This window comes from Pestalotiopsis fici (genome assembly GCF_000516985.1).
Source record: "Pestalotiopsis fici W106-1 unplaced genomic scaffold PFICI_Scf_10, whole genome shotgun sequence".
Lineage (NCBI taxonomy): Eukaryota > Fungi > Ascomycota > Sordariomycetes > Amphisphaeriales > Sporocadaceae > Pestalotiopsis > Pestalotiopsis fici.
The window spans coordinates 1,551,804-1,565,877 of NW_006917100.1; the positions used below are offsets into that span (position 1 = coordinate 1,551,804).

Genomic DNA, 14,074 nt, shown 5'->3' on the forward strand with positions numbered 1-14,074 from the left:
TCGGATTGCAGCCTGCAGGCTCAACTTCTCCCAAGGCTACACGCCAGCATCCTGACGGTGTGCTTCCTATCACAAGATGTCCCTCAACTGCAGTGCACCTTTCCTCTGCGAGGAATATTCGACGCTGTGGTACTGCCCAAAGACGGGGATACCCTCTCACGATGTGTCGGTGTCAGCGCTCTCCACTGGGGTGGGTTTCTCCTTGTCTTTAGTACTGAATCGCAACCCAGATGCCCCCGAGGTTATCATGGTCGCGCCCACGGCGGCAATGGGGATGGCCATGGTCGCGGCGCCCCCCGCGACGCAGCCGATTCCGCCTAGAATCTGCAGCATGGGGACAATATTCTGGATCAGCAACTTTTTCCGCTTCTTGGCCTTGACGCCTTTGTCGAGCTCCGTCTGACTCTTTCGGATTAGCTGCTGGTCTTGTTCGTACGAGCTTCTAAACGATTCGTCATATGAAGAACGACTGTAGTAGGATTGTGTCTCGTATTGCTCTGATTGGTATGACTCGTAGATGGCGGTGCTCTCTTGCCTCTCTTGCTCAAGACGTTCGATTTTCAATTCTGCGTGTTGAAGTTGTTGCAGTAGTGACTGGTACTCGCGATTCCTCTCATCCATGAGCTGCGCAAATCGTGCTTCTTTCTGATAAGAGATATCCTCAAACCGAGTGAGGAGCCGTCGTTCGGCTTCAGCAACATTCTGTACCTTTTGCTCCAGTGCAGCCTTTTCTTCGGCAATAAGCGAGGCCGCCCCGGAACGTGGCTGTCTTTCGACCTTTTCAAGATTGGCCAATTCTCTTTTGGCATCGCCCTTGATGCGAACCAAATCTCGGGCGACTTCCCTGGAAGCTGAAGTGTTCCATGTATCCTTCTTCTCCACCACAATCTCGCGTTGTATTTGCAACACTACCGGCCCGTCTTGAGCGTACTTGGTCGCCAGAGCCTCGATGACTCGCTGCGCTGACGGTTTCCCGCCGTCAAACTGCATAACCCGACTGCCATGACAAACCATGTTCCCCCAGAACTGCTTGTCTTTGGTGAGTTCCCGATGCCTCTGGAGGGCTAGAGTCTGCTGGGCATGTCCAGGCTCGATTTGGTCCCACATGGTCGTGAGAAGGACCACGCGGTCTAGGGCGTGGGGGCCGCACATCTGCTCTAGCATTCGGAAATTCTTCACACTAGATCCCCCGATGCGGTTCTTGCTGATTGAGTGCATATATACTAGGCCCACCAGTGGCGCGCCCGCTCTGAAGAGCTGGCTGAAGAAGAAGATCTGCTCCTCAAGCACGTCAACATCGGAGCGGACCGCCTCGTCAAAGCCGGGGGTATCGACTAGGTACACGCGCCGCCCGCTCTCCTCGTAGTAACTGTATATACCAATTTGGGTCGTCTCTGTTCTGTGTGGTCAGCAATATCACTCTTTTGAAGTCAATCAATCAATTCCGGACACGGAGTGAAACGTCGCTACGCACCCGAGGCCAGACTGTTCCCGATGCCGGTGTCTACGTGTGTGAGAGTTTGAATAAATGTGCTTTTGCCTGACCCAGTGATGCCTAGGACGGCGATGATAATGTCGGAGTCTGAGATCCTGTCGTAGCTATTAGTCTAATCGAACCGTCTTGTCTAAGAAACCAGAAGCCTAGGTCCGACGCCGCACGCTTTCCGATAAACTTTACCTGAGACTCTCAAACCCTTGCGCAGATGTATTACCTTCCATCATCTAACCAGGTCCGGGAACACAGTAACGCTGTTGCTCAAGGTGTTGGTTGGGAAAAAATCAGCTTTAAGCAGACACTGTCGTATGGCCACCACCAAGAGTAAGTTATCATGCGACTTTTGAGGTGAAGCTCAAGAGGTAGAGTGCACAAAAGAAACCGACAAGGCTGTCTAATCCACATGGAGGCAGCCACCAGCGCACCGCATTTGCTTATCTACTCAATGCACCGCCCCCATGGGCTCCGACAACTGCTTCCCCTCCTTATTTCCGTCGCGTGAGCCTATGAGATTATCTGATAAGTGCCAAGCATGCAGCCGGATCATGTCGTGGAGACATCTCCCGCAATTACGGATATAATTGTTGATGGGGGGGGTTTTTCTCTCCCCCCAAGGCGATCTCTCGCCTTTTTACTCCCCGCCACAATCTGTGTACTCTCTGGCCGTGAGCGCTGTCAACAACATTCAGACTTGTCGTATTCATAACAAGCGCGGTACTCATCTTCCAAGAAACATTCACTTTGCAGTATTGACCAAATTCAATCGCAATGACTTGAAGATGACAAAATCGTTCACGTTCCAGCCCCAGCCTAGCGACATTCTGATCGCTGTCATGGGTATCACCGGTTCTGGAAAAAGCACCTTCATCTCCCACTGCACCCGTCACAGTATTTCTGCTTCGGCGGGTTTACACAGTGGTAAGTAGATAAATACTTCAGCACATACTATAACATATAAAGTCCTCTAGTATGACACTTGAGTCATTGGACTTTACTTCTACCTTCAGATTCTGTACCTTTCTCTTTTTACGCCTCCTCTCATCCCTCTCTCCTCTGCAATCCTGTTGAAAAGGAAGGAAGAAATAAACTAATAGAGCCGGACGATCTAGATACCCAGGAGGTTTCTGTCTATCCATGCAAGGCTGACATTGGCGACAATATCTACCTTATCGACACACCAGGATTCGACGATACGGAGCTGGATGACGCGCAAGTCCTCAGGAAGATCGCAACCTGGGTCGGGGAAACGTACCAGCAGAAGATTTACCTGCGTGGTATCCTCTACCTTCACCGCATCATTGACATACGCATGCAAGGGGCGGCCATCCGAAATCTTTTCATGTTCAAGAAACTGTGCGGCCAAAACGCCATCAAGAACATCATCTTGGTCACGACCATGTGGGAGGACGTCAAACCAGAGGCCGGCCAGCAGAGAGAGAACGAGCTTCGGACGACACCGCAGTACTGGGGCGAGATGATTGCCAAGGGCGCAAGTATGGTTCGGCACCAGAACAATCACAACTCGGCACGGTCCATTATCCAGACCCTGTTGAACAAGACAACGAAAACCACGCTGGCGATACAGAGGGAGATGGTCGACGAGAAGAAGGAACTGCAGGACACGAGCGCCGGCAGGGAACTGGACGGCATCCTCAACCAGCAGCGTGAACATTTTCTACGTCAGATTGAAGACCTGAAGAGAGACATGACAGAAGCCCGGGAAATGCAAGATCGGGAGTCTCAGGAACAAATCAGGCTACTGCAGGAACAGAGGCGTGTAGAGATTGATAAGATCTTCAGGCAACAGGAGAGCATGAAGGTTGGTCTTCAGCAACTCCATGACCAAAAGTTTGCCAAGCTGGAAAAGCAACTGGCCGCCCAAAAAAACCAGATGGAGATGGATAGAAAGGAAATCGCGGGCTTGAGAGAGAGGCTGGCCGGTACCTCGATCGGAGTGAATAACCCTTCCTCCGGGGCAAATACCGTGGATACGGGCTCACTGACAAAACCCAACCGAGAAGCGGGTCTCAAAACTACTATAAGGCTTGAGGGTCATGGTGGATATCGTCGCCACATAAGTCGCGCTGCCTTCTCGGCAGATGCGCGCTATCTCGTCGTGGACGAGGTGATTTGGTATCGGTCCGGCGAGGGGGAGTATTCGAGGAATCGCGTCAAGGTTTACGATAGCGCGACAGGCGTCGCCCAGAGTGTACTTGCGGCCGACCGAATCGTTTCACAGGTTGCTTTGTCATCGGATGGCCGACTTGTCGCAATGGACTCGGTAAAAATCGAGGAGTATTATCGATCAGGACTTGTTCGAGTCCTTGACGCCTGGGATAGCCGGACGGGGAAATGCCTCTGGACCAAGCATCACCAAGACTTGTCACCCTTGTCACTCTTCAATTTAGTCATCTCACCGGATGGCTGCTGTCTCGCCTTTATCGAGATTGGAGATGACAGAGAGTGCCACATCAATATCTTGCAAAGTGCGACTGGCTCCACGCTTAGGACGTTAACAACAATTGATGTCCCGATTCGCCAAATGAGGTTTTCGCCGGACGGAGGCCGCATCATGGGGATGAACCCACACTCAATCTATATCTGGAACAGCGCGACGGGTAGCCTTGGCCTCACCTTAACAGGCTTTCAGCCTCCATCCCCGTACTCGAACTTGCTTCATATGGCGTTCTCGCACGACGGTAAGGGCGTCGCCGTCATGTCACCCTCATCCGGAGCCTACATCATTAGTTTCTGCGACACCGAGACAGGACGTCGCCTTTGGACTACTGAAGCAATGTATAGTGAAGAGCACTTTATCTTCTCGCCTGACGGTTACATTGCCTCGCTTTGTAGCTCGTACATGGTGGCGGGGGCTTCAGTCGTCAACCCGGCTAGATTTGTCCGTGTTCGGGATGCTACAACGGGCAAACTTCTCAAATCTATTCCGATCAAAGAAGCCAAGGATCTCGTTTTCTCCCCGGATTCCAACAGGTTCGAGATTCTCGCGTGTGATGAAGATGTTGTGGAGATAATTGCAGTTTAATCAGAATTTTGTATTGGTATCGATCTCTCGATTTTCTCACACCCTTATAATAAGTGATACAAAACTGAGTGACCGTGACAAACTAACTTATTTATGGATTTGCCTATTGAATCTTGGTATTTTTTTTTCTTTGGTGAAGATGACATTGCGTTCTGGGAGAGTGTTGCAGAAGCCATTACCACGGCATATTTAGGCAAGATAGCAATGTAGGTACTCAGTCCCTAAGTTGTCCGGGTGAACCGCGTAACACAGCGGCAGACATTTCGTCACCGGGGTGTATCTTTCTTGAGAATGTCACGATGATATATGGCAGCTCCATTAAAGAATCATAGGCCTATTTCAGGTAGAAGATGAAGACCGAGTCATATCATGCAAGCGTGGTGCTTCTTCGGGTTCGGACCGATAGCCGACGATATCAAGCAGTACAGACATGGACAGCTTCTCGGGGACAATAGCGCTAATAGCCCTTCAGGCATTGCAAGTTGATGCAAGAAAACGGCCAACGGCAGCTGAGCTGTTTGATGAGACTGTCGACGAGACATATCGTACCGGCGTACATTTCTGTGGAACCTGCTGTTTCGATGGGGATGCATCGATAAGCGAGAGTGAAATAGGGCTGATAGATGGAGGTGTACTACAATGGGATGATCAAAGTTGTGAATGCTACAACAAAGTAGCATAGTGAATGCTTGATTGACCCATGTCAAGCAGGACACTGCCAATTTGTCCGTGTGCCTATTGATATCCGTGTATATGTAGGACTCAGCCTACAATAATACACCTAACCTAGGTATCAACCCTTGACCAAACGAAGGTTTCCAGTAATCAGCGCTTTTTGTTGACTTTCGCATGTAGGACTTCATGGGCAAGCCAACCTATTTCGACCTCTTGTGTTATAACTTAGGAAATGTATTGAAAAGTGGAGGTATCGTCGGAAAGTCCTACAAGTAAGACCATATGGATCAAAGGTGTTGCTTCTGAAGCGCATGAGACAAGAGGATTCATTGGCTATCAGTTGCCCCAGAGTCAGCAGCGCTTGTTTCGTTTCATGCAAGACGCGGGTGGCGTGGAGCCCCAACGTCGGGGAATGTCTCTGGATCGTCAGGGGCTAAAAGCCAGTGGATGTCAGCTCGCTGAAGGGGCCCAAGAGGGTGCGCCAAGACTCTCTCTCACGCCGCCCCAAATGCGCCCTAGAGCCACTGGAGCTTCAGAATTAAATCAGATCCAATTGCGCCTGGCAAAAGCCGCGACTCGCACGACAAAGCTACGAATAACAGAACCAACAACACTGCGGCCGCTTCCCGAAGGATTCTGGCGGGGGGAGCAGGACGACAAAGAAATGAGACCACACGGCGTGACCAGCATTGGTGAGGATCGTTTTTTATATCGGGTACCAGCTGGTCCGGCGGATCGACAAGGCGCATCAAGATCCAATCACTCAGTCGTCTGCTGGGTCCAAGCAGGCGCACAGCCTGCCTCTGCCTCTAAAGGCTAAGCTATCGTCTCCGCCTCCCTGGGATGGACATGAGAAAGGTCAGGGTCAATTGAATTCAGGCATGACAAGCTGGTTCTTGTAGACGCTGGCAGGAAATGTGAATAAAAGGAACGTCTTCCCGCTTTTTTGACTTTGATGGGTCAATTTCATCATCGTTCATGTTTGTCAAAATCACATAGCTTCAATAGCTTTTATCCTTCGACAGTCATTATACTAGCTTGCCTAGGCCGGTTCTTGGCAGCTGTTGTAAATTCAGGCCATTCACCACCACTTGATTTTAGCTCCTGTAAGCCGACGCACTCTTTTTTCCCCATGTGCCCATTCTGCTTTGGCGAGTAATTACTGACTCAATTGAAGTCTTTTCACTCTAACTGGTGATTGCCTCTCTGTGGCAATAAAGAGTCAACAAAGGAATTGTCAAGGATAAATCATTTGTGATTCATAATTACTTGTTCACACAAGTCTTGGCCCTTTGTGCTCGGCGCCTATTTTTATCTAAATACTTTGATGCAAATCAGGGATCCGGTATCCAAAATTCGGCATCAATAACAAAACTGCTATTCTGATACAGATTGGCTGTTCAAAGAGCTGATCTCTATATCATTCACGCCTCGGGCCACTCTTTCCTCACGGACCCGCGTTTTTTCGTTCCTGCCTAAGCGTATCGAGCGATAACGAATAGGAAACATCCAAACAAAACAAAACCTCGACTCCAATTAAAAAAAAAAAATGGTTCAATTATCAACCTTCACATCTTTGCTGATCCCACTCAGTATGGCCTCGACAGCAACAGCAGCAGCCATGTTCAACCCACGACAGCAGTCGGCAAATAGTACAACTGCCAGCACTCGAAAGTTGATTGTCGGAGCCCCCGGCCAGATCCTAGCCTACGACTATGATGGCACCACATTTGCCAACACCGCCAACTCCTCATCAGCTGGAACCGCCCCGAGTTGGATGTTATTCAAAGAGCCCAACTTGTTGTATGCTGTCGACGAAAACTCAAACACTACTCGCCTATACGAGTACAGTCCCCTCAATAACAGCCTGTCCTCAGAACCGGTGTCCGTCGGCGAGGGGTCTGCCGGCGTCGTCTCCCTCGCATTCAACAAGGACCAGACCATTCTCATCGGCGCCTCGTACTCTGATGGCCAGGTCGACGTCTGGGATATCTCCTCGCCTGATGGAAGCCTGAAGCTCGTCAAGCAAATACCCCTCGAGGGCACTCTAGGTCCAGCTCCCCAACAGACGGTTCACCGTGCCCACCAGGCCGTCTTGGACCCTACTGGCCAATTCTTTGCTGTCGCAGATCTAGGTGGCGATGCTATCCATATCATCAATGCGTCAAGCTGGGAGATTAGCAATGTGGTCTACGTTGACTCTGGTGCTGGCCCGAGACATGGTGCTTATATTGGAGGCAACAGCTCGTCCCCCGCTACACATTACGCTGTCGCCTGCGAGATCAAGAACCTCATCATCCTCTGGGAGGTTGACATGACCGGTGGCAACCTCAACTTGACGAACCCACAAACCCTGAGCACGTTTGGCGATGCTTTCCAACCCCAAAATGCCACCACTGCAGCCGCCGGTGAATTGATTGCTGCAAGCAACAGCAAAGACATCTACGTCACCAACCGTCTCACCGGCAACGGAAACTTTACTGACAATATCTCGCACTTTGTTGTGGAGGACGGCAAGCTCTCGTTTGCTGATCAGATCTCCACTGACGGCATCAACCCTCGGCAACTTAGTTTCAGTCTGGATGAATCAATTGTCTTTGGTGTGAACCAGGGTGGTAGCACAGGACTGTTTGCTTTCAACCGCTGCTCGAAGCAGGGTACCCTCAGCCTCACAGCTTCACTGTCTAACACGGCCGAGGCTGTTACTGCCCTTACTGGGCCACAATTTGTACAAGAGATCCCGGTGTCGTGAGGTTCGTCCTCGTGTAAGAGGTAGCGGCCGCGGAAGATTGATTCGCGCAGGCAAGAGGGAAGGAATGGAGGAGATGGAGCATGGAAGCAATTTAATGGCGTTTATCGGTGCAAAATTGGCGTTCAAGAAAGTCTAGAATTTGATACCCGTCCTAGCTTAGACTAGAACGAAAAGCTCTGAATGCGAATGTGAATTTGGCGTTGTCAATAAAACACTAAACATCTACATATAACTGTAAAGTCTTGGGGGGCGCTTCCTGGCAGTGATTGGTTGTTTTGTCTATTGTGTGATCAAAATCCTCTATTCGTATCGTCAAATGCCGGGCTTTTTCAAGTCGTAATAGATGGCTCTATTACGCCGTCTATAATCACGGCTCTGCAACGGAGTTATTCACTATCATCCCGCACTACAGCTCGCTGTCCTTCTGATTCATGCTCAAGCCACGCGTATTAAAGATTTCCACCCTCACAAGCATCTGTCTGAATGATATGAACCATTCTTTCTTCCTCGTTCGTATAAACTGCCAGAGACTTACTTCGTTACTCTAAAAATAGACAAGTACTCTCGGGATACCCGATTAATGACAGTGTCTACAGTCTCTTCCTTGATTGTCAGCCATGCCGAACGAAACGAGCCAACTCATCTCGACTACCCCCAACAAGAAAAGTCACAACGTCTTTCAAAGATGTCTTCACAAGTCAAGCAGATTATTGACAGGATCATACTCGACACGCAAGACCCGGGAAGTTGACAGGCCAAAGCCCAGAGAGCACAACGAGGAGACAGAGTATGCGGATTGTAGCTGGTACCTCAACGCGACCCAGGTCAAGCTCGACGAAGCAGAGACTGTGACGGGAGCACAATTGGTTCGCAACTACCGGCACATGGTGTGGGAGAGATCCGAGGACCACACTCTATCCAGCGGCCCTAGCCCGGACCAAGGACTCGAAATCACCGCCCTGGCCGAACAGCTCGACGCCTTGTGCTTGGCTGTGGACGACGCCGTCATGAGCGTGCTGAGCCACGCGGGGGAAGAGGATCGGCTGCGGGCCGTTGGTCTGGGCCTCACGGCTATTCTGCCCATGGTGACGACGAGACCGGCGCGGCCGGGCCTGCTGCGCGAGTTGCACGAAAAGGCCGGACAGCGCGGCCAGACAGAGGTTACCGTCGGTGGAAACGGCACGGAGAGCCAGTCAGTCTGGGTGAATACGTTTTACCTGCGCACCTACACGGCGGCCTTGGCGTATGTGTTTCACCAGTGCCATGAACTGCCCGCCGAGTATGAGGCTCAGTTGATGGACATTGCCTGGAAGTTTTGGTATGACCAGGTTGTGCGAATACTCCTGGAAGAGGATTTATGAACGTTTCCAGACGCCAGAGCCATGTGGGCTGTTTTAGAGTCATGGAGAGGCAGTTGCCATGATGACATACTAATTGATCTGCTCTCGCGCAAGATACCCCGACACAATATTATGTATCAAGCAATACTACCACTACTATCCCTTGCCACTACTATTTCCTAGTTTTGAACTTGCTGTAGCTTTCTCTGTGATTGTGGTCAGGCTGCTTTTGTAACCGAGGCTGCCTTTGAAAGGACGACTCCAACATCGGGATCGGATGCAGAGATACGTTTCCAACCCACTGAGGCATTCATGGGTGTCGCTTTGTTGAAGCGTAGCTGTAACAAATACAGTGCTGGTCAATATTCATTAAAACAGGGTTCCTGGGTCTCGCGCATAGAAGATTCTATAATTCTCGCTCAAGCTCTGTGGGTACCGGGGCACTTCTTACCCGTATGGATTCTGTCACGAGTAGTTGGACTTGTACTCAACGAGAGAGTGTTGCCGGCATATGGCAGGGGTATTCATGTGTCACCGTCATTGTCTGGCTCGGATGGAACCCGTTTTGTGCTTGGTTATTGCACGAAGCGGTGAGTTTCTCCATGGAAAATGCCTACCTCTCAGTCCGACTAGACCTATTCTTGTTTCTCTGCATAGGTGGGCATTTTGGGTAGCACCAATCACAGTAAGAAACACGCATGCTGTCCGCTTATATATTTCCATATTGCGACGTGTGCAGCTCACTGAGAGCAAGTGTGACGAGAACTCTGTGCAGCTCTGGTGATGGCTACATGCAGAATAGGTACAGGATCCAATGTCCCGTCATCTGTTGTGCGAGTACCATCGCCAAGATGAGGACAAAGAGGTTAGGCGTCAGTGGCGAATATTGATCGATCAATATAGTGCGATAGAAACAGCAAATATGATTCAAAGAAGAAAGCCTCGAGATGAGACTCATCGCTTGGTCAGGTAGGAATGGGAAGTGGTAACTTGCCCGACTACGCATGGAATGTGCCCATTCTTGATGATTCCCTGGCAAAGCCCCCGGCAGATATTGCCGATTTTTGAACTCTTCATTGTCCGAGCTTTCATCCAAATGTGAGATGTCGAAATCCTGCAATTGGCATGGCCGCTGCTTTCCGTCTTCTGCGGCACATGCCTGGGTCACCGAGGGCCGGGCATATTATGATGGATAGGACTTGTACGGACTTTGACGATAGAGTGGAGTCTATTTTGTGCGGAATGGAAAATATGTAATTTACATAGTGCATACCAACTTGACCATATTCAGCTCGCTGCGGCTGAGATTCTCCGGTGAATCGAGAAGCTTTTAAAATGGCGTGATCTTTCAACAGAGGGCTGGGCATAGGTATATACCGGCATTGCACGAGTGGTAAAGAAGCCATGGTGCTTTCGGCCGGGCAACTTCCACGGGATAAAATCGCTGCGGAAATAGAAGTAAGTCCACACGTATTCTAGATTTGCGGCTGGATGAGGTTGCAGGTCAGTATGTACGTAGCACCTGTGGCATGTAAGACAATGACCCCGCATTTTGCTACTTCTGCAATGCCCATGCAATGCGGGAACACACCGTTTTCTAGGCCCTATGGAACCCATGCAAGCTTTTGTGCTAGAAGGCGGGTTGCCACGAGCGCGACGGCCCATCGCTTCTCGGTTTCCCTGTCCTCTGAATGATCAGAATCGTGTGTCTTCGTGCCAGCTCGACACTAGGTCATATTGCTTTTTTCCCCTTTTTCTTTGTGCCCAAGAAGCATAGGCAACGAGGGGAGGAAAGGGCAGAGTGTGACCAGCTAGGACATCCAAAGTTGCCTACAACTTCTTCCTTCCGAGCAGACGATCGCCGCAGCCAAGGACTACCGGGGAACCAATTGATATTTCTTTTGGCCCTCGTGACTGGATTGCTAGTGTTACCGATTGGTTCGCCTCAGGATTGCAGTTTGTTGGGAATTGGATGGCAATTTTTGTTTCTCCAAGGAGCAGCGCCGAAAGAAGGAAGAGCTCCAGTGCCGCCTTCTCATCACCTCCTCTCTTTGTTTGCTGCTAGTCTATTTTCCATGGGCGCGAGGATGGGGCAGGACAGGGCAGGACAGGGCAGGGCAGGGCAGGGAAGGGTGTTGGACAAGACAGCTGACTGTTGAGCTGTTTATGCATGGAAGATGAGGTCTCGTGATGGATCTCCCGAATAATGCTCATCGCCGGATAGGATGGGGCTTTTTCTCTTCTCAGCCCTGCCACTTTCATATGCTGTAGTACACTCACTTACCTACTACCCTTTGTGCTTGCGTTTACTGCTCCGAGGCGGTGGATGCCTATGTAATCATAATCAGAAGGGACACTTTTTTGCAATTCCGGGTATGTGTTTTGCAGTCAACCGAACTGTTTGATGCCCGATGCGGCAATGTAAACGAGAAAAATTCAGACGTGCACATGGGCAACTCGGCTCGAATCGGCTCAAACCCGCCAAAAGAAAAGACGACGACCTGGCCCTTTCACAAAAATCATCAGGGGTTCTAGGTACATACCTAGGCGGTAGGGTCTGACCACAGCTGCAAATCTGTTTCCGTCCAAGCCCCCTAACCAACATACTGTAGGTACTTCTTACATGTTGCGACGACACACAAGCACATTTGCAGATCATACATGGTGTAGCAAAACTGGCAAAATGATATTTTACAAATGCATGTCTCAATTGAGAATCCAAGGACGTGTGGAGACGAAACAAAGAAAATGGTCCATAACCAATGACATTTTACGCCATACATTCAATACCACACAGTGAAAATGCAATGGAAAAAGAAAAGAGAGTTCTACGAGGCTTGCAGGGGCATCGATCGCGTCGCCCAGCTCTAAAAGTCCGGGGATCGCATCGCGCTGCTGCAACCCTGGCCGAGAAAAGTCTGGGGTATTCGCGGATGGACAGTCCAGTGCACATCAGTGGACTTTAGTGGACATGAGAGAGAGGGAGAGAGGCTTGAGAGGGGACCAGCCTGCCAGCCCTGGGAGATGCTGAGTGGTCCGGTCCGGGTGGGCACTGGGCACTTGGACGTGTGAGTGCTGGGATGGTGAGTGGAAAGGAATCTCACATGGTCAGGGGTCAAACTCAAAACTCCGCGCCGCCGTCTGTGGCCCTTTTCAATGGACAGATTGGACACAACATACATACCTAACCTAGGTAGGTTACCTGTGTACGTACTGCAAATCATTTACCTGTCCTGAGAAGCTGCGTTGGCTGTCTCGTTTTATGCGCACGCAGTCATGGGCACTCAAAGCCATCTCAACCTGTCATAAAAGGAAGAAGAAATGCGCCGCCCGACATTGTGCAACGGTCAAACATCGTGATGCCGTCTATACGCTTCTCTCAACCATATTGCAGTATCCTCGGACTGTATTGAAACTTTTCAATATTTTGCCACGGTCCAACAACTGTTTCACGTCCATCTTCTCGCCCCCCGGTCATCACCTAAGCAAAGTTCTCAGTTGTTGGCATCATTTTAAAATTGGAACAAGAGGTCTCGAACTTAGGCTGCCTCTCTCTTGTGAGAGTATAGCTCTTACTCATGCAAGCGCCTCCTCAATAGCCAGCGAGTGCCAAGTGGAAACATGCTTTCTTCATCACAGCGCATCGCCATTCACCTCTTCACATGATTGGAGGCTGTTTTCTTCGCGACAATATCAATCACCATACATACATACCCACCTACCTACTGACAGTCCTCGGGTTCACGGCGTACTCGGGTGTCTACTACAACAGACTACTGCTACATTATTACGGTTACCTCCTCCATCTGACGAGGTGTGGCGGGTACGTGTACTCATGCTGGTCAGCTAGCCTTGATACCACCCTCCTTGCATTCATCGTCCAAAAGCCTTCACCGTCCCACCAAATTGGTATAACGCAGCTTGTACATAGCTTCTGGTCCTCTTTTCCCTCCGGGCCTCGAACTGGTCTTTGGTCCGTCAGCCGTCTTGGACAAGAGTCCTAACACATGCTGCTGTCCCGTTCCGAACAAAACACTGGTACCTACTCTCACACCCTCGTTCAGACTGCAAGACTCGCAACGAATCATCTCTCTTGGTCCAGAGACGACACATACGATCCCTCTCTTAAATTCAGGAACCTTCCGTCCCTCACATGTACCAAATAAAAGACTCGCGAGCCCTAGCGTTCAACAACCGACCCAAGACCGCTGGTCTGACCTGGGGATTGTCTTTACCCCACACAAACCAACTTCCCCGGTTTCTATGCGCCTCTGATGTTCCTTTGAGCTTGACCTTTGTGGATATATCTTTGGCTTGCATAACCCATTTGCAACTCCTTTGAAGACGCTTTAGGCTTTACACATAGGTCTCATTGCGATATCATTTCTCTCTCTTTGCCAGCCGAGTACACATTGTGTCGTATATGACAAGCTGTCATCTAATACAACTGAACCATCGCATACGGCCTGGAAGACGCTGGTGACTACCTGTTGGCCTTTCCATACGATATTCAAGACCATTCGCCTCAAGCCACTCTTCTGAGGATTCAAGGCTTAATTGTAATGCGCTTGGATCTCATTTAGTGAGCATCGTCGCCCTCCTGCATCACCAGAAAGGCTTATATAGTCTTTCTCAAACCACCATATATGGTTTATCCCCGCCAGCACCAACATAATTACTTCCAAATTGTACCTCAAAAACATCGACATATAACCCAATCCAAGTCAGTCACGATGGGCATTCCTTGATACAGCCGAGGACCAAACAAG

The 14,074-nt window shown here is 50.1% G+C and overlaps 4 protein-coding genes across 4 annotated transcripts; 3 read left to right on the plus strand and 1 right to left on the minus strand.

Moving 5' to 3' along the window:
- Positions 1 to 156: 156 nt before the first annotated feature.
- Positions 157 to 1,719, minus strand: PFICI_12695 (uncharacterized protein; the record flags this gene model as incomplete). Its single annotated transcript, XM_007841276.1, has 3 exons — positions 157 to 1,394; positions 1,475 to 1,590; positions 1,679 to 1,719. 3 exons carry the CDS (start codon positions 1,717 to 1,719, stop codon positions 157 to 159), a joined length of 1,395 nt encoding a protein of 464 aa, XP_007839467.1.
- Positions 1,720 to 2,274: 555 nt separating this feature from the next.
- Positions 2,275 to 4,538, plus strand: PFICI_12696 (uncharacterized protein; the record flags this gene model as incomplete). Its single annotated transcript, XM_007841277.1, has 2 exons — positions 2,275 to 2,413; positions 2,590 to 4,538. 2 exons carry the CDS (start codon positions 2,275 to 2,277, stop codon positions 4,536 to 4,538), a joined length of 2,088 nt encoding a protein of 695 aa, XP_007839468.1.
- Positions 4,539 to 6,762: 2,224 nt separating this feature from the next.
- On the plus strand, positions 6,763 to 7,965 carry PFICI_12697 (uncharacterized protein; the record flags this gene model as incomplete). Its single annotated transcript, XM_007841278.1, has 1 exon — positions 6,763 to 7,965. One exon carries the CDS (start codon positions 6,763 to 6,765, stop codon positions 7,963 to 7,965), a length of 1,203 nt encoding a protein of 400 aa, XP_007839469.1.
- Positions 7,966 to 8,582: 617 nt separating this feature from the next.
- On the plus strand, positions 8,583 to 9,326 carry PFICI_12698 (uncharacterized protein; the record flags this gene model as incomplete). Its single annotated transcript, XM_007841279.1, has 1 exon — positions 8,583 to 9,326. The coding sequence occupies one exon, from the start codon at positions 8,583 to 8,585 to the stop codon at positions 9,324 to 9,326; it is 744 nt and encodes a 247-aa protein (XP_007839470.1).
- Between the last annotated feature and the right edge of the window lie 4,748 nt (positions 9,327 to 14,074).